Raw genomic sequence first — 19302 nt, forward strand, 5'->3', positions numbered from 1 at the left:
GTTTCATAAGCACCTCTTAAAATTCAATGCAAATTAAACAAACGTGACTTGTAATTCATTTTTTAGTTGTGCACAATTTGGGAAGTCTCAAATTATGAGAAATACAATCTCACCGATCATGTCCAGTCAGAAATGTTAACATGTTATTCAATATTTAGTCTGGCACTGTCAGCAAATCAGTTAGAGTCTGCATTAGTGTAAAATGGAACATGTTGAAATGGACATTTTTTATCCTCTGGAGAGTTCTGAATGAATGAAAGGTCAGATTTTTAAAAAATAATTAAGAGTGAGAACAATTTATTTATTAAACAGCACTAAGTACATTCACTATCCAGTCTAATATCTGTTTTAAACCTTTGATAAAGGTAACTACTAGTTATAGAATCACAGAAAGTCTACAGCTCAGAAAAAGACCACTTGGTTCATAGTGTCTCTGCCAGTTGAGAAATGAGCTATCAGCATTTGCCCATCACTTTAGAGGTTATGGCATTTTAAGCTCATATTAAATATGATCTTAAATAATCAGGGCATCTTTTAAATAAGTCGAGGGTTGTGCCTCTATCATCCTTTCAGGGAGCGAGTTCCAGTATCCTACCACTCTCTGGTTAAAACCACTTTTCTTTGATTCCACTTTATAATCTTTATAACAATCATTTAAATCTTTGCCCTTAGTTATTGACCACTCTTGCTAAGGTAAATAGGCCTTTTCTGTCCACTTTATCCGAACCACCCATAACTTTGTATATTTCAATGAAAAATTATCCAATCTCTCTTCATGGCTGCAGTTTTCCAATACTGGCAACATTCCACTAAATCTCCTTTCTTCCCTCTCTAATACAATTACATCCTTTCAGCAACAAGATAACCGAAACTGCACAGTTGTACTCATATTGGCCTAACTACTGATTTAGAGTTTCAGAATTAACCCTTTGCTCTTATATTCTACACTTTTGTTCATGGAGGAAGAGATTCTGTATATGCTCCATATTCTCCGAGTTATTGTGTCTTCATTTTCCATGTTTGATCTCTCTATGTCACCACCTCACGTGTCTGGGCTTGTCACCATTTGTCACCTATCTTGCCACCTGACCGGTGTATCAATACTTTCATGTAGTCCACAGCTATCCTCCTCATCATTGGCCACTTGGCCAATTCATGTGTTACCGGCAAACGTCTTGCTCATTGCCTCTATAATTACACCTAAATCATAAATCTATATCTCAACAAAACTGAGGATCTCATTATGAACGCTGTAGAGCCCCAAACAAGACAGTCAACCTGTTAGTAAAACATCTGTCAACAATTAACATTGGTGTCTTGTTGAGCAGAATTTGTATCGAGCTTGCTACATTCCTCTGGATCCATGGGCTTTATTTTTAAACCAGTGTGCCATGTGAAATTTTGCCAAAATCAATTAGCATTGGTGCAGAGAAAGACAGCAATTAAAAGTACAATATTAATACTCCATGATTCCTATAGTATAAATGCAGTTAATTTTAGGGTATTTGTTACTGAAAATTATTAAAATAATGAGAAGGCCATTTTATTTCTTATTAAACATATATATAATTCTTCCAAATGCTCAGATTTCTATCAAGCATTAAACCAAAGTTTAGATTCAGTTTGTGGTCTTCAGCAGCAAATGTCAGTGGGTATATGATATAGCTGCAAGGAAAGGCGTAGAACTTTGCTCCAGTCTTACATTTGTGGGAAAATGCATGCATGAAGAAAACAGGAATGGGCTGTGGACAGGGGAGACTGCAGGCTTGTTGTTGCTCATGGAGGCTACCTAAGATCATAAGACCATAAGATATAGGCACAGAATTAGGCCATCTGGTCCAGTTACTCTACTCATTCAATTATGGCTGATGTTTTTCTGAAAACCATTCCTTTGAGTTCTCCCCATAACCTTTGATCCCCTAACTAATCAGAGCCCTATCTACCTCGGTCTTAAAACACTCAATGACTTGGCCTCCAAAGCCTTCTGTGGCAATGAGTTCTACAAATTCATCACCCTCTGGCTAAAGAAATTTGTCCTGATCTCAGTTTTAAAGGGTTGTCCCTTCACTCTAAAGACCTTGCCCTCAGGCCCTCAATTCTCTTATTAGTGGAAATGTCCAACTCTATCCAGGCTTCTCAATATTCTGTAAAGTTCAATGAGATCTCCCCCCAATCTTCTAAATACCATTACAGACTTACCCTAGATGACAGGCCCTTAATTCCTGGAATCATTCTTGTAAAGTTCCACTGGATTCCCTCTAAAGGCAAAGTGCATAACCTCACACATTCCATCTGCCAATTCTTTGCCTACTGTCCTAGACTCTCCAAGTCCTCTACAGCTTCCCCACTTCCACTTATCTTTGTGTTATCTGCAAACTAAGCAATAATGCCCTCAGTTCATTTGTTAATATATAATGTGAATAGCTGTGGTACCAACACTGGCCCCAGCAGAACTCCACCAGTCACTGGCTGCAATCCTGAAAAAAACCGCTTTATCCCCACTCTCTGCCACCTGTTAGTCAGCCAGTTCTCTATCCATGCCAATATCTTGCAACTAACACCATTGGCTCTTATCTCATTTGGCAGCCTCCTGTGCAGCACCTGGTCAAAGGTCTTTTGGAAATCCAAATAGATCGTATCTACTGGGTCTTCTTTGACTAACCTGCACAGTGCCTCCTCAAAGAATTCTGACAGATTTGCCAGGCATGACCTCCCCTTGGTGAAGCTGTGCTGATTCAGGTCTATTTTACCAAGCAGTTCCAAGTACTCTGCAATTTCGTTCTTAATAATGAACTCAAAACCTTATTGTCTCCCTGCTATAGGAAGGATGTTGTGAAGCTTGAGGGGATTCAGAAAATATTTCCAAGAAGGTTGCCAGGGTTAGAGGGTTTGAGCTACAGGGAGAGGTTGAATAGGCTGGGGGTACATTCCCTGCAGCATCACAGGCTGACGAGAGACCTTAAAGAATATGATAAAATCATGAGGGCATAGATAGGGTGAATAGCCAAGGGCTTTCCCCAGGGTAGCAGATTCCAAAGCAAGAGGTTTGAGGTAAGAGGGAAGAGATTTAAAAGGGACCTGACAGGCAACTTTTTCAAGGAGAGAGTGTTGCGTGTATAGAATGAGCTACCAGAGGAAGTGGTTGAGGCTTGTACAATTACAAAATTTAAAAGTTATTTGGATAGGTACATGAATAGGAAGGGTTTAGACAGATATGGGCCAAATGCTGGCAAATGGGACTAGATTACTTTAGGAAATCTGGTCAGCATGGACCAAACTGTCTGATTCCATGCTGTACATCTCCATGACATCCTTCATTGTTGAATATCTTACTGTCACTCATGCTCATGTTTATATGAATTTCACCGTAAGTATATTAACAAGACTAAAGATGATGCCCAAATATCAACCATGTAACCATTGTCGATTAAACTCATCTGATTCACGTATATTCTATAAAGAAAGGAAATATGTGACTTCAGAATCACAGCAATGAGGTTCAAGAGCAATTGTGAATGGCCAATAAATGCTGGCACACCAAGAGATGCCCACATTCCATGAACTAATTAAAAAAGGGTTATAAAACCCACAAAACCAGAGCCCAGTATGAGTCAATGGTTTGAGGAGAAAAGGGAGCAGCAGAAATAGAAATACAAAAATTTAAGACTATTTCAAAGCCATTTCAAGAGCTTCGCCACACATTAGGCCAGTGAAGGCAAGGTTCGCTTGGTCATCAAACTGTTCACTGTGTAAATGTTCAGTTCAGAGGTGACCCTACTGCTTAAGTCAGTTTTGAGAGAGAACATTCTGCAAGGACAGAGAATGGCAATAGTCAAATAGCAATTGTATGTATCACATTCTGTGAGATGGAATTCTTTGCTCTCCTTTCTCACCAAGAATATTCCAAGTCAAATCATTAGCATTTTCTAAGTTTAGCAGGCTCCAGCTAAAATACGATCTAACAACCAGATAAATTTGGGAAATGCATATTTCAATCAGACCATTAGAATTCTGATATTACCACAACCAAAATGTTTTCATTTTCAAAAAGGGTTTTGATTATTTCTGGGACTAATGCAAAGATATAAAAGAAAAAAACTTGCCTCAGGTTTGCTGTAGTCTATGATCAAGCACTGAGGACGTAAAAGCTGTGTGTCCAAGCTTTCCTAAAATAAGAAGTAGGGAAACAAAATGAACAATGTCAGAAAGCTGTAGAGATGGTCAGAGAGAAGTGTTCAACTAATTGCATTTTGGGGGAAAAAAACCCCACAATCATTGGGTTCAGAATGTGGTCTTAGCCAGGAACTATTCACAAGGCCAACAGTATTTTGAACAGAAGAGACAAATGGCAAGGACATAGCATATTATAAAATTGTGTAAAATGTGCTCTGCCTTATGTGTAATTACCACCAGTTTGGCTTAGATTGTTCCTGTGTAACCATTTTCCAGAGGACATCTGGCCACAGGAGGAGGCAGTTTTAAATCCAGAGGTAAAATCATTTTGTCAACTTGACTGACGTTATCAAACCACGTTTCTGTCAACATCCCTTTCTTTTTTCAGGTAGCTTCAATCTAAAATGTTCAATTAAGTCTTTTCACTAATGCTCTACTTTACACAGTTAGCAACAGCTACCACTACAAAACCTGCAAATTACAGGTCCTGTCTAACAACAAAAAGGAAAACAGGAAACATAAATAAATATACTCTACATAATGGAACAAGTCTCCCAAAGTACAGTCAGGATGACGCTTAGGGGAAGCATTTGTACTGTATGATGCTGTCTCCATGGCTAGTAGTATGAATGGTAGAGGTGTAGAAATTAAGAATGTAAGACTGTGTTTTGGTAACGGAGGGCCATGAAATTGGGCACTTATTTCAAGTTGTATTGTCTCTAGCGCAGCTTCCTGAGTGTCACTCAAGTCTCCTACATAACAGAGTTATAAGCAATGGTAATGTCAAGTGTAGTGCTGTATTGAAACAAAAATACTCACAAATGTAAATTGTTTTGGCACTTTCAGCTGCACAGCAATCCCGCCATGTAAATATGGCTCCAAACTGGAGGTATCTCCGATACTAAAGGAATATGGGGACAAAACTGAAAAGAACACAATGATCTTGCTGAAACTCAGAACATACTTTAAAATAGAACTATTACAACAAACAATAAAAACAATGGCCTGGATCTTCCAAGCATCAGCGATCATCATTGGATTGCCTTTTATGTTGATCTAGGAGGGAGTATAATGTAAGTTTACAAGAATCAAGAATGACAACTGGACTTCAGGGGTTAAGTTATGAAGACCGATTGTACAAATAAGGAGAGATAAAGAAACTATTTCCACTGGTTGGGAATTGTAGAACTGGTGGGCATAGTCTAAAAATTAGGACCAGACTGCGCAGGAGAAATGTTAGGAAGACTTGTGTACACAAAACTTTGTAGAGGTTTGGAACTCTCATCAACAATTGGCAGTTTTTACTAGGGCAGTTGTTAATATTAAATTGGACACAGATACATTTTTGTTCGGCAAATATATTAAGGGATATGGGTTCTGGCCAAATGTGAGGTGATGCATTTCAGAAGGTAGAATTTAAAGTGAATGTCAGAACCCTTAGGAATATTGATTTGCAGAGGAATCTGGGTGTGCAGGTCCACAGATCATTGAAGGTGGCAGTGCAGGTACGTAAAGTAGTTTAAAAAAAAAAAAGGCCTTCATCGGAAGGTGCAATGAGGATAAGGATAAGCAAGTATTGCTGCAACTTTGTAGAACTTCAGTTAGGCTGCACAATTCTGGTCACCACACTACCAGAAGGATGTGAATGCTTTGGACAAAGTGCAGAAACCAGAATGTTGCCTGGCATGTGGGATTTTAGCTATGAAAAAAGGTTGGATAGACTGGGTTTGGGTCATCATTGGAAATGCAGAGGTTTGAGGGGTGACCTGATAGAAGTTTAAGAGACTCTGAATGGCATGGATAGAATGGAAAGTTTGAGGCTTTTTCCCAGGGTGGATGTGCCAATTACTAGGTGAAGGTGTAGGTGTGTGCATGTGTGCGCATTTGCACTTGTTTAAAACAGCGAGGCAAATTTTTCACAAAAAAGGATAGTGAGCACCTCAAACATGTTGCCAGAGGTGCTGGTGGAAGCAGACACAATTGCAACATTCAAGAAACACCTGGACGGATACATGAATAGGAAGGGAATAGAGAGAAATTAATCCTGTAAGTAAAGACAGTTTTAGATGGAAGGGCAAAATGTATCGGTGTAGGCTTGGAGGCCCGAAAGGCCTGTTTTTGAATTGTATTGTTCTTTGTCAAGCAGTCCGCATGGAGTTAAGCTACAGATCAACCATGATCGCACTGAATGGTGGAACAGGCTCGAGGGACTGATGGCTTATGTTGTGAAACTTGTTGTGGTGAACTGCTAATGTTCCTAACTCTGAGCCAGGAGGTGATCTTAAGTCCCACCTGCTCCAGAGATAACATTTTTGAATTGATTTATTAGGAAATACATGTACACACTTGTGCTCAGGCCTCTCAATGCACCCCCACTTGAGCCAGGAGCCTCAGGTTCAAATCTCACTTACTCCAGAGTGTATAACATCTGAATAGGCTGATTAGAGGAAAGAAAATATCTTCGTGTCTTTGAGAAGATACACGCCAGGAATTTGGAATTGTAAATAAATACTCATGTAAATAATGTAAGATTTTGCTCCAGTCTTATCCTTCACATGACTTTCTGGAGTATAATACTCAGGTGCTTTACAGGAGGATGATATGGCAAATGTTAATTCAGATTCAGAAAGAGAGACATTGGGACATGGAACTAACAGACTCAAGATGTTAAGATTTAGGAGCATCTTAAAGGATGAGTGTGAGATGCTGATTACCACTGCTTGGGACACATTTGCCAATGGCAGAGTGAAATGAGCAAAGGGTCCATGTGATGCTAGAGAGTGGAGGACTTTCAGGGTTGCAGGAAATTGCAGAGATAGGATGGGGTAGAGGGTGACAGATGAAGTCAGCAAGAAAAAACAATTAAATGTAAATAAAGCAAGTAAATTTAGATTTCCCAGTACATACAAGATATTGTAGAGAACATTTTAAAAGCCAAACAGAAATTCATGGCCATGAAAGGCATTAACATCAAGATGTACCTGTTCAATTGTGGTCAATCAATAGATACAACGGATTGCCAAGAAAAATGACTAAAACAAGCACTTAGAAAAAAGGCTGGTGTTCTGGGTAGGCAGGAGAGCTAGTGTACTGGATGCACAAGAGTATAAGCATGCGAAAAGTTAACAAAATAAAAAGAGGTGTGGCAGACTTTGAGGGAGGGGGAGAAAGAGGAAAAGGAAGGAAGAAAGAAAAAGGAAGGAAGAAAGAAAAAGAAAAAGGAAGGAAGAAAAGGAAGGAAGGAAGGAGAAAAGACTCTAAAATAATATTCTCTGTAAAATGACCACCATTCAAATTGACAACTTACGAAAAAACATACCAGTTACTTGCTGCACCGATTCATTTAACTCTGTCATCCCACTGATTTCCCTGAAAGTCACAAACTGTCCCGTTTCGAATCCATGGTTACGGTTGTCCATGCATGTAACAATTCCTGGATTGGACTGTGAATGAAAACATCAAAAGGATTAATGTGTGTATCCAGCTTTGTTGCGAAAAACAAAATACACCGTGACTACCTCGTTCTTTGTAAAGCTAGTACTTTTTCTGTTGTTTGAATCAAACTTATGGTTTTCTCGTATAAATATTTTATTTTACATAAGCAACCACCAACAACAAACTGGAACATCAATGTACAATTTTGAGAGATGGGGAGGTGATGTCCTAGCAGTATTATCATCAGATTACAAATCCAGAAACCTAGGTAATATTCTGGATACTTGAGTTTGAATCTTGCTATGGCAAATGAATTAAGGGTCTAAAGATGACTATGCTGATTGTTGGAAAAACCCATCTGATTCACTAATGTTCTTTAGTGAAGGGAACAGCTATCCTTACCTAGTCTGGGTAACTCCAGTAACTCTCAACTCCAGATTCACATCAATGTGGTTGATTCTTAACTGCTCTCTGGGCAATAAATGTTGGCTTAGCCAATGACATCAACGTTCCACGAATGATTAAAATTTTTAAAAAGTATTCCACCCGATGAACTGAGGATCTTTGTAACACCAGGACAAAAGCCATAATGAAAATTCTCAACGTAATTTGTATAACACCCATTTCTCCACTTAAACTTAGTTTACTTTTCCTTTTAAGAAATGAGTAGAATGAGATGTTTTTAAGACAACAGCATTGACATTTCCTGGCTTTTTTCTTATCTAGCTTTACTAGTTGGAAAAAATATAGACAGCTACCTTGATTCTCAGTGACAGTGTATAGATGGCTGTTTAGTAACTGACACTTAACAGATCACACCCTTTCCTTGTCTTATCGAGATTACCAATAAAACCATTTTTCATAGCTTGACCATCTTGGGATTACAGATGATTCCAGCTAAAAATTCTGCAAGATCCATTTGAATTAAGCTCACTTTTCTTTCATTAGCCAGATGTCTATCTAGCATTCAGAGAAAAGTAAGGTGCTTAAGTATTTCCAAACTAAGTTACAGAAATCCACACACAGAAACAGGAATAGGGCATCAATTCCTTGAGCCTGTTTCACAACTCACTCAAATCATAGCTAATCTGTGGCCCCACTCCACATACTTATCTTTGGCTCATTTTTCTTGATATCTTTGCTTAACTAAAAATGATCTGTCTCAGATTTAAACTTCACAACTGATGTAGCATCAAAGTCGTTTAGGGAAGAGCATTCCAAATCTCTACCATCCGTTGTGCATAAAGTGCTTCCTAATATCTCTCTCGAACTGTCTGGTCCTAATTTTTAGACTATGCCCCCTAGTTCTACAAACTCCAACCACGGAAATAGTTTATCTTCATCTACCCTGTCTTTTCCCGTATTTTGAAGCCTTCGAATACATCTTCCCTTAGCCTTCTAAATTCTTGAGAAAATGGGGATAGTTTGTGTAAACTCTCCTTACAACTTAAGAGATTAAGTCCAGGTATCATTCGTGCAAACCTACGTTGTACTCCCTCCAAGGCCAATATATCCTTCCGAAGGTATGATACGCAGATCTGCTCATAGTACACCAAGTGGGATCTAACCAGGGTTTTGTATAACTGCAGCATAACTCCTACATTCTTATACTCCAGTCCTTCAGATACAATATATACAATTTACTTCCATGTAAAGGGATGGGAAAAATTTCTGGCTATAACAGCTGCTCCTTTTTTTTTGAGGTATTTTAGGTGCTGGAGGTGATTTCCTCAAATTCCAGGAGCAGCAATTACTGTTGTATATGCTGTTGCATTGTTTTGGAACTTTGGGGAAAAAAAAAGTCAAAACAACAGCAGTTTTAAAAGGGAGGAGAACAGACAAAGGAAGCACATGGTGAGGTCAGTGCAGGAAAGAGGGAGAGGGAGAGCGCGAGAAACTGACACCAGAGTGAACGTACACAGTTACTGCCTTTGCTGTTTGAATTCATGTATTGCTGGACATTGGAGTGCGTCTGGGGAAATTAACAAACAGTGAATTTCACAACTGATCTTGGAGGAACTGTTTGGGCGAAGTTCACAGCACAGAATCAGATAAGTTAATTATTTTAAGTGGCCTACAGAAAGTCTGCAGTCGTGAGTAGAGTGGATTCTTTCTTGATTATATGTTTTTTGAGATATGTCTCTTGATTAAACTTAAAATATAAGCCGTAACTATTCATCTAACCTGTTTTGTAGAGGAATAAGAGTGTTATTTTCTGGGTCTGTAGTTTGTGAACGAGCAAAAATGGCCTTTAGTAGAGTGATATGTGCTTCTTGTCAGATGTGGGGATTTAAAGAGAGTTTAAGGGTTACTGTGGATTATATCTGCAATAAATGCTGTTGGTTGCGAATCTTATCATATTGAATGGATCGGTTGGAGAGGCAGTTAGAAACAATGAGGAATTTGCAACAGCAACAATATGTGATGGCAGTTATAGGAAGGGGGGGGGGGGGTGAAGTCTCAGATACAGTCACATAGATGGGTTCACTCCAGGAAAGGTAAGAGAGGTAGGCATCTAGTGCAGATGTGGTTTGTGGCTTTCCAAGTATGCTGTTTTGGAAAATGTAGGGGGTGAGGGATTCTCAGGGGAACGTAGCACAAACAGCCATGTTTCTGGATTTGAGACTGGCTCTAATGCAACAAGGGATACATCGGGTTCCAAGAGATCAATTGTGTTAGGGGATTCTCTAGTCTGAGGGACAGACAGACGGTTCTGTGGCCAGCAGCGAAAAATCAGAATGGTGTGTTGTTTCCCTGGTGCCAGGATCAAGGATGTCTCAGAGAGGGTGCAGAATGTTCTCAAGAGGGAAGAGGAGCCAGCAAGAGATCATTGTCCACATTGGAACCAATGACATAGGAAGGGAAAAGGTTGAGTTTCTGAAGGGTGATTAGAGAGAGTTAGGCAAGAACTTAAAAAGGAGGTCCACGGGAGTAGTAATATCTGGAATACTCCCAGGGCTACAAGCCAGTGAGGGCAGGAATAGGAGGATAGGGCAGATGAATGCATGGCTGAGGAGCTGGTGTGTGGGAGAAGGATTCACATTTTTGGATCATTGGAATCTCTTTTGGGGTAGAAATGATCTGTACAAGGAGGACAGATTGCACCTAAATTGAAAGGGGACTAATATACTGGCAGGGAGATTTGCTAGAGCTGCTCGGTAGGATTTAAACTCGTAAGATGGAGGGGTGGGATCCAGGGAGATAGTGAGGAAAGAGATCAATCTGAGACTGGTACAGTTGAGAACAGAAACAAGTAAAACAGTCAGGGCAAACAGGGACAAAGTAGAACTAATAAATTAAACTGCATTTATTTCAATGCAAGGGACCTAACAGGGAAGGCAGATGAACTAGGGAAGGCAGATGAACTCAGGGCATGGTTAGGAACATGGGACTGGGATATCATAGCAATTGCAAAAACATGGCTCAGGGATAGGTAAGGACCTGCAGCTTAATGCTCCAGGATACAAATGCTACAGGAAGGACAGAAAGGGAGGCCAGAGAGGAGGGAGAGTGGCATTTTTGATAAGGGATAGCCTTACAGCTGTGCTGAGGGAGGATATTCCCAGAAATACATCCAGGGAAATTATTTGGGTGGAACTGAGAAATAAGAAAGGGATGATCACCTTATTGGGATTGTATTATAGACCCCCTAATAGTCAGAGGGAAAGTGAGAAATAAACTTTTAAGGAGATCTCAGCTATCTGTAAGAATAATTGGGTGGTTATGGTAGGGGATTTTAACTTTCCAATTGGGTGGTTATGGTAGGGGATTTTAACTTTCCAAACATGACTGGGACTGCCATAGTGTTAAGGGTTTAGATGGAGAGGAATTTGTGAAGTAAGAAAATTTTCTGATTCAGAATGTGGATGTACCTACAAGAGAAGGTGCAAAACTTGATCTACTCTTGGGAAGTAAGGCAGGGCATGTGACTGAGGTGTCACTGGGGGAGCACTTTGGGGCCAGCGACCATAATTCCATTAGATTTAAAATAGTGAGGGAAAAGGATAGACCAGATCTAAAAATTGAAGTTCTAAATTGGAGAAAGGCTAACTTTGACAGTATTAGGCAAGAACTTTCAAAAGCTGATTGGGGGCAGATGTTCGCAGGTAAAGGGATGGCTGGAAAGTGAGAAGCCTTCAGGAACGAGATAATGAGAACCCAGAGAAAGTATATTCCTGTTAGGGTGAAAGGAAAGGCTGGTAGGTATAGGGAATTTTGGATGATTAAAGAAATTAAGGATTTGGTTAAGAAAAAGAGGGAAGCATATGTCAGGTGTAGACAGGAGATCTCGAGTGAATCCTTAGAAGAGTATAAAGGCAGTAGAAATATACTTAAGAGGGAAATCAGGAGACCAAAATGGGGACATGAGATAGCTTTGGCAAATAGAATTAAGGAGAATCCCAAGGGCCTTTACAAATATATTAAGGACAAAAGGGTAACTAGGGAAAGAATAGGGCCCCATAAAGATCAGCAAGGCTGCCTTTGTGTGGAGCCGCAGGAGATGGGGGAGATACTAAATGAGTATTTTGCATCAGTATTTACTGTGGAAAAGGATATGGAAGATATAGAATGTAGGGAAATGGATGGTGACATCTTGCAAAATGTCCACATTACAGAGGAGGAAGTTCTGGATGTCTTGAAACGCATAAAAGTGGATATATCTCCAGGACCTGATTAGGTGTACCCGAGAACTCTATGGGAAGCTAGAGAAGTGATTGCTGGGCCTCGTGCGGAGATATTTGTATCATCAAAAGTCACAGGTGAGGTGCCGGAAGACTGGAGGTTGGCTAACGTGGTGCCACTGTTTAAGAAGGACAAGTCAGGGAACTATAGACCAGTGAGCCTGAAGTCGGTGGTTGGCAAGTTGTTGCAGGGAATCCTGAGGGACAGGATGTACATGTATTTGGAAAGGCAAGGACTGATTAGGGATAGTTAACATGGCTGTGTGTGTGGGAAATCATGTCTCACAAACTTGATTTTTGAAGTAGTAACAAAGAGGATTGATGAGGGCAGAGCAGTAGATGTGATCTATATGGACTTCAGTAAGGCCTTCGACAAGGTTCCCATGGGAGATTGGTTAGCAAGCTTACAGCTCACGGAATACAAGGAGAACTAGCCAGTTTTGGATACAGAACTGGCTCAAAGGTGGAAGACAGAGGTTGATGGTGGAGGGTTGTTTTTCAGACTGGAGGCCTATGACCAGTGGAGTGCCACAAGGATCGGTGCTGGGTCCACTACTTTTTGTCATTTACATAAATGATTTGGATATGAGCATCAGAGGTACAGTTAGTAAATTTGCAGATGACACCAAAAGTGGAGGTATAATGGACAGCAAAGAAGGTTACCTCAGATTACAACAGGATCTTGACTAGATGGGCCAATGGGCTGAGAAGTGGCAGATGGAGTTTAATTCAGATAAATGCAAGGTGCTGCATTTTGGGAAAGCAAATCTTAGCAGGACTGATACACTTAATGATAAGGTCCTAGGGAGCATTCTTAACAAAGAGACCTTGAACTGCAGGTTCATAGCTCCTTGAAAGTAGAGTCGCAGGTAAATAGGATAGTGAAGGTGGTGTTTGGTATGCTTTCTTTTATTGATCAGAGTATTGAGTACAAGAGTTGGGAGGTTGAACATGAGATGGAAATGTGTTGCTGGAAAAGCGCAGCAGGTCAGGCAGCATCTAGGGAACAGGAGAATCGACGTTTCGGGCATTAGCCCTTCTTCAGGAATGAGGAAAGTTGGTCCAGCAGGCTAAGATAAAACATATTCCCTATCTTTTATCTTAGCCTGCTGGACCAACTTTCCTCATTCCTGAAGAAGGGCTAATGCCCGAAACGTCGATTCTCCTGTTCCCTCCTCCAACCGTCGTGTTGTTGTGGTCTGGTGATGGAGGAGTCCAAAGACCTGCATATCCTTGGTGGAGTGGGAGGGGGAATTGAAATGTTGAGCTACAGGGTGGTTGGGTTGGTTGGTCCGGGTGTCCCAGAGGTGTTCTCTGAAACTCTCCGCAAGTAGCCGGCCTGTCTCCCCAGTATAGGGGAGGCCACATCGGGTGCAGAGGATGCAGTAGATGATGTGTGTGGAGGTGCAGGTGAATCTGTGGCGGGTATGGAAGTTTCCTTTGGGGCCTTGGAGGGAGGTGAGGGGGGAGGTGTGGGCGCAAGTCTTGCACCTCCTGCGGTTGCAGGGGAAGGTGCCGGGAGTGGAGGTTGGGTTGGTGGGGGGTGTGGATGGTTAGGACACTGTTGGAATATTGCATGCAATTCTGGTCTCCTTCCAATCGGAAAGATGTTGTGAAACTTGAAAGGATACAGAAAAGATTTACAAGGATGTTGCCAGTGTTGGAGAATTTGAGCTATAGGGAGAGGCTGAACAGGCTGGGGCTGTTTTCCCTGGAGCGTCGGAGGCTGAGGGGTGACCTTATAGAGGTTTACAACATTACGAGGGGCATGGATAGGATAAATAAACAAAGTCTTTTCCCTGGGGTCGGGAAGTTCAGAACTAGAGGACATAGGTTCAGGGTGGAAGGAAAAGGATATAAAAGAGATCGAAGGGGCAACTTTTTCCACACAGAGGGTGGTGATACGTGTATGGAATGAGCTGCCAATGAAGTGGTGGAGGCTTGTACAATTGCAACATTTAAAAGGCATTTGGGTGGGTATATGAATGGGAAGGATTTGGAGGGATATGGGCTGGGTGCTGGCAAGTGGGACTAGATTGGGTTGGGATATCTGGTCGGCATGGACGGATTGGACCGAAGGGTCTGTTTCCATGCTGTACATCTCTATGACTCTATGATTAAATGCAGTATGCACTTCTCCCTGTACTGATTTAAATGTCTCACCCTACCATACAAAAGAGGTTCTCCTTGTACTGATTTAAGGACATTCAGTAAAGGCTGCAAAGTCTAAAGCTTAGAAACCATTTCACGTGCATCAGGCTACTGTTGGAACTTGGTCAGTTAAAACTGCACAGCTAACGGTATGCAGCACTAGCTAAAATTCCTTTGTTTCACCAGTCAGAACTTCCCTCACCTCTTATTTCACTGTTTAGTGGAATTAACTGGCACTATGTGGGAAGAATTGCTATTTCAAAGATCACATGAATTAGCAAAGCTACCTTGGTATTATTAGCTTTCCACTGCCTGATTTAAGTGTCCAATCACTGAGACTGTCAAAATAGCTTAGCTTCAGTGGTATTCTTTTAATACATGGCACACTGTGTGACAAATTTAATGCCAGAGAGTCTGCTTGTCTATTCCTGCTATAAAACAAAGAAATTCAACAAGGAGTTTCTACTTGATGACACTAAAGTTTTCAGCACAATTTACCCAAAATTGCTTAAATCAGAGCAAAATAATGAGAAATTTTAAGTACAAATTATGTTTGTATGATCAATTAGACTTTTTTAAAAACCACTGTGTTGAGTGTAGACCGCACCTTCAAAACTAATCAAGTGCCAAATCAGATTAATCTTTGTGGAATGTTTGTGCTAACCACACCATTTCTCAATCTTCAAGAAAACTCTTATAATTAATTCTTTTCCTCAGGCACTAAAAATATAATAGGTACATTTGAAAACATTAAAAGAATGCTGTTTTGTGATCAAACTATTTTAATTTGTATCAATAAACTACACAGAGTTTCTCTTCTTAAATATAGGGAATATTTAGGAGTTTTTAGAAAATGTTTTCCAAAGTACTGCTATGTGGGCTCATGGAAGAGTTTAATAACATGCAACTAGTTAGTGTAGGAGCTTAAAGGAAAAAAAAAACAAAAAATTAGCACAATATTAAAAGCCAGTTCTACCCATATCACTCATAGCATACAAAGCAGAAACAACTGGCTAACTTTCATTTCTTCACACAATCAATGATGGCGGTTGAGTGCTGGATCTGTGGCATAAAAACATTTTACAGTTTTTAAATAGACCTGGGGCTCAAATAGCAAAGGATTTCAGACAAAACTGCAACATGGATCTATTAATAGGGAGAGATTAACATTCAAGGACCTGAAATTAAAAGTTCAAAATGAAAAATGTTGAGAACATCTGACACCCCAAAAATGCTCTCAGTATGCACATAACAATAATTCACAGCCGCCATCAGTACTGCCAGTGATGTCATTCTATCACCTTCACTCTTTTTTTGTGCATATTTAATCGCTGACAGGTCTTCTTTACTGGCAGGGCATCTCACAAAGTGTGCACATCTAGAACTTTCCGCATGCACAATGGAATCTTTCAGTGTCAGAAAATCATAACAAGCACTAACATCCAAGGGAGGGCAGCAGATTGCACATGCCAGTAAGTCAACTGATGTCAGTTGAGAGCACAGGTGCCAGAAGAAATAAAATCAATATTCCATCAATCCACCAATAGCATTTTTTCTAAAAATCAATTCTTTCCTTACTTGCTTATTTCACTCTTCCTAATCGAATTTTCTGTAAAACTCGGTGGCTCAGAACTGCTGTGGTCTAACGAGCAAGGCACTATAGTTTATGCATTGCAGCAGAATTTGTGGTGCATAGACATTCTGAAGTTTTTGCATTATTTTCCCTGAAGTTTAAGATCATGTTCTGCAACATGTGCCTATTCTGTGTGGAAGGTGCAGGTTTTATCTGCCAAATTGCATTTTCTCACAATTTTCAATCTGTTTGCTAAACATGGTGGGCGGCACGGTGGCACGTGGTTAGCACTGCTGCCTCACAGCGCCAGAGATCCGGGTTCAATTCCCACCTCAGGCGACTGACTGTGTGGAGTTTGCACGTTCTCCCCGTGTCTGTGTGGGTTTCCTCCGGGTGCTCCGGTTTCCTCCCACAGTCCAAAGATGTGCAAGTCAGGTGAATTGGCCATGCTAAAATTGCCCGTAGTGTTAGGTAAAGGGGTAAATGTACGGGAATGGGTGGGTTACGCTTCGGCGGGTCGGTGTGGACTTGTTGGGCCGAAGGGCCTGTTTCCACACTGTATGTAATCTAAAAATGGTGTTTAAAATATTGATTACACTTAAATAATTTCTTGACTTGTGGTTGTTGCATTTCATGGAAATTGCTTCCTTATGACCTGCATATAACATACAATTGCATCTGGCCTAAATTTTGCACTTCTCAGAAAACATCTATTCATCATTAGAAACATCTGCCATTGAAGATGTAATTTGCACTTATTAAATAGTGGAGAGTCACAGGATGAATGATAAATGTGTTGGAGAAATTAGAATATGTTGCATCGTTCAACCATTACAGCATGCATTAATATAGATCACAGTGTATATATTATTTATCCACATAAATGATTATTTTGCTTTTAGACTCAGTCTCAGTTGAACTAAATTACAGCCAATATTGGTTACTGTTTTGTACCTACAAGATCTAATTTCTGAAAGCTGCTTAATGCAGAGATTAATCCAGCCTAAAAATGGAGCAGCAGGTAAACAAAGTCATGTCACAGCACCCAGAGCTATGCCATGACCGCAACATTTAAGGCAAGAAACTAGAAAATAATTGTCTCCTGTTGCTACCCATAAGCCAATCAGTGGCTGACCGCTCTCATACTACAGACCCCTATGCTACAAATGAGCAGTAGCATAGGAACCAATTATTTCTAAACGTTTGCCCCCTGTTTATAAGATTATTTTATCACTGATCAGTTACACCAGTATCAGATTTATCTGTGCACAATTAATTTAACAATTCATCCTTGTGAAATCGTGAGCAATGTTTTTCTATAATAACACTGGACAAACAAACAGCATTGTGAGCTAATATGAAATGTTGCAGGCCAGCAAAGTTGTTATTTTCTGCAGATTATTACCTGTGTGATACTTTGAATAAAGATTTCTTTTGGCTCCTCTCCATTTGGATCAGCTACTTCAAACTGATCCCCAAAATCACAGAACACACGGCAAAACACTCCATATACATCAGCACTAATGAACTAGAAAAAGAAATGCACAAAATTCCCATCAATAACACATCCAGTTGAACTGGTAGTTCAAACATAAAAGTACCAAGTTTCTTCTGACTGCGATCTATTCCATGCTGCTGCTTTCAACAAGCTTACAACATTTTTGCAATCACTGCAAACATTAGTCCTTTGTTCAAGAAACAGAAATCTGGTGCTATTTTTAACCCAATGCTCTGAAATTAGACAGATTAACATATTCAACACTCATCATTTTATACATATCACACCCATTATAATACTTTTACTATTGGTTACAACAATAATTCTCTACTCAGAAGTAAATATCAATTAAAACCAAAACAGGATCTAAATGTAAAGTTTCTATTAACCTGTGTGGTTTAACACCAGTCTTCATGCATTTGGCTTACATGTCAATTCTTATCGCTCCATGGAACATTAGTTTTGAATAACCAAATTTTCCATTTCTCTTTTTGCAATATTATACAACATAGAAAGTTAAATTCACTGCAGACAAACTCCCAGAACCAAAACAAAGAACAGGGGAATAAAAAGACACTGAAATGCTCTAAACTAGTACAATACTACAAAAGCCATACCTTGATTGGTGGTTGCTGTGAACGGCAAAAGTCATTTATCTTCTTTTGAAGTGAAAGTCTAGTCTCTGTTAAAACTACACACTGTGGGGAAAAAAACTCAAATCAATATGAGTTCAACTCTAGCACCATTCAAAGAAGACTGTTGCTTTACATCACGGAACTGCTTGCAAGATTAATGTATTGCCAACAAGAATTTCTAGCTTGCAATCAAACTTACATAAGATTTCATAATTGAGAATGCCATCCCAACCCATCTCGGGGGAAAGAAACAATATTTCATTCAATACAAATCACATGATTTTGTGAAATGTTTTGTGAAAATGTTGTCTTAATTTTAGTATCTGGCCTGCTCCTACATCCTCAACTTTTGACTCCTTTATTCAAACTCTATGCTAACACTGAAGGGCTCCACACATTCCACTTACATCCCACAGCTGCTGGTTCTATTCAATCATCCTTTGAAATATAGATTGATTTATTTATACTACTCAACGAGGCCAATATTCTTAAAAAAGATATATTGCCATTCTGCCCTTACCACCTGCTCCACCATTCAATTAGATCATAGTTGGTCTACACCTCAACCCTGTTTACCACCTTTTGATCCACACTCCTACATAAACCTGTCTAACAAAATACTAGCTAAACAGAAAAAAAACTGATCCACCAGTCACACCCTTTGAGGGAAAAGAATTCTACCATTGATGTGAAGTGCCATTTCATAATTTCACTCCTAAAATTAGAGTTAGACCATTTCAGAAATAGCCCTGGATTTACCCACCAGAGAAAATAGTTTTGCCGCATCTATACTATCAAATCTTTTTAAATACCTCAACTAAATTTCTCAAGCTTCAAAACTACTCCAAGTTATGTCTATACAATCTATCCTTACTGCTTAACACCTTGTAGGCCTGGTATCTCTGGGGCAAATCTGTGTATTATTTACCACTTTTACAGCCAATATATTCTTCCTGAGGTGCAGTGTCCAAAATAGCCCATGGAATCTAAACAAGATTGTGTAACTGAAGGATCACTGCCACCTCTTTACACCTAAACCCCTTTAAGTAATTGTTAACATTTCATTAGCCTTTTTGACAAACCTTTGTACCCATGAGGGAACCTGAAATTGAAATAACAATTCTGAACATCCTCTCCCCAAAAAAAAGAAACTGA

The 19302-nt window shown here is 39.9% G+C and overlaps 1 protein-coding gene across 2 annotated transcripts in view; it reads right to left on the minus strand.

Annotated features, from left to right (window-relative positions):
* uba6 (ubiquitin like modifier activating enzyme 6) overlaps positions 1-19302 on the minus strand; it is a 119010-nt gene that overhangs the window by 56022 nt on the left and 43686 nt on the right. For both annotated transcript variants that reach the window (XM_043720610.1, XM_043720620.1), the window contains exons 7-11: positions 18130-18210; positions 17420-17542; positions 7493-7616; positions 4993-5096; positions 4104-4166 (exon numbers count right to left, since the gene is read on the minus strand). In XM_043720610.1, coding sequence (XP_043576545.1) covers positions 4104-4166; positions 4993-5096; positions 7493-7616; positions 17420-17542; positions 18130-18210 — 495 coding nt within the window. The remainder of the gene's footprint in view (positions 1-4103; positions 4167-4992; positions 5097-7492; positions 7617-17419; positions 17543-18129; positions 18211-19302) is intronic.

Source organism: Chiloscyllium plagiosum, chromosome 2 (genome assembly GCF_004010195.1).
Source record: "Chiloscyllium plagiosum isolate BGI_BamShark_2017 chromosome 2, ASM401019v2, whole genome shotgun sequence".
In the NCBI taxonomy this organism is placed as follows: Eukaryota; Metazoa; Chordata; class Chondrichthyes; order Orectolobiformes; family Hemiscylliidae; genus Chiloscyllium; species Chiloscyllium plagiosum.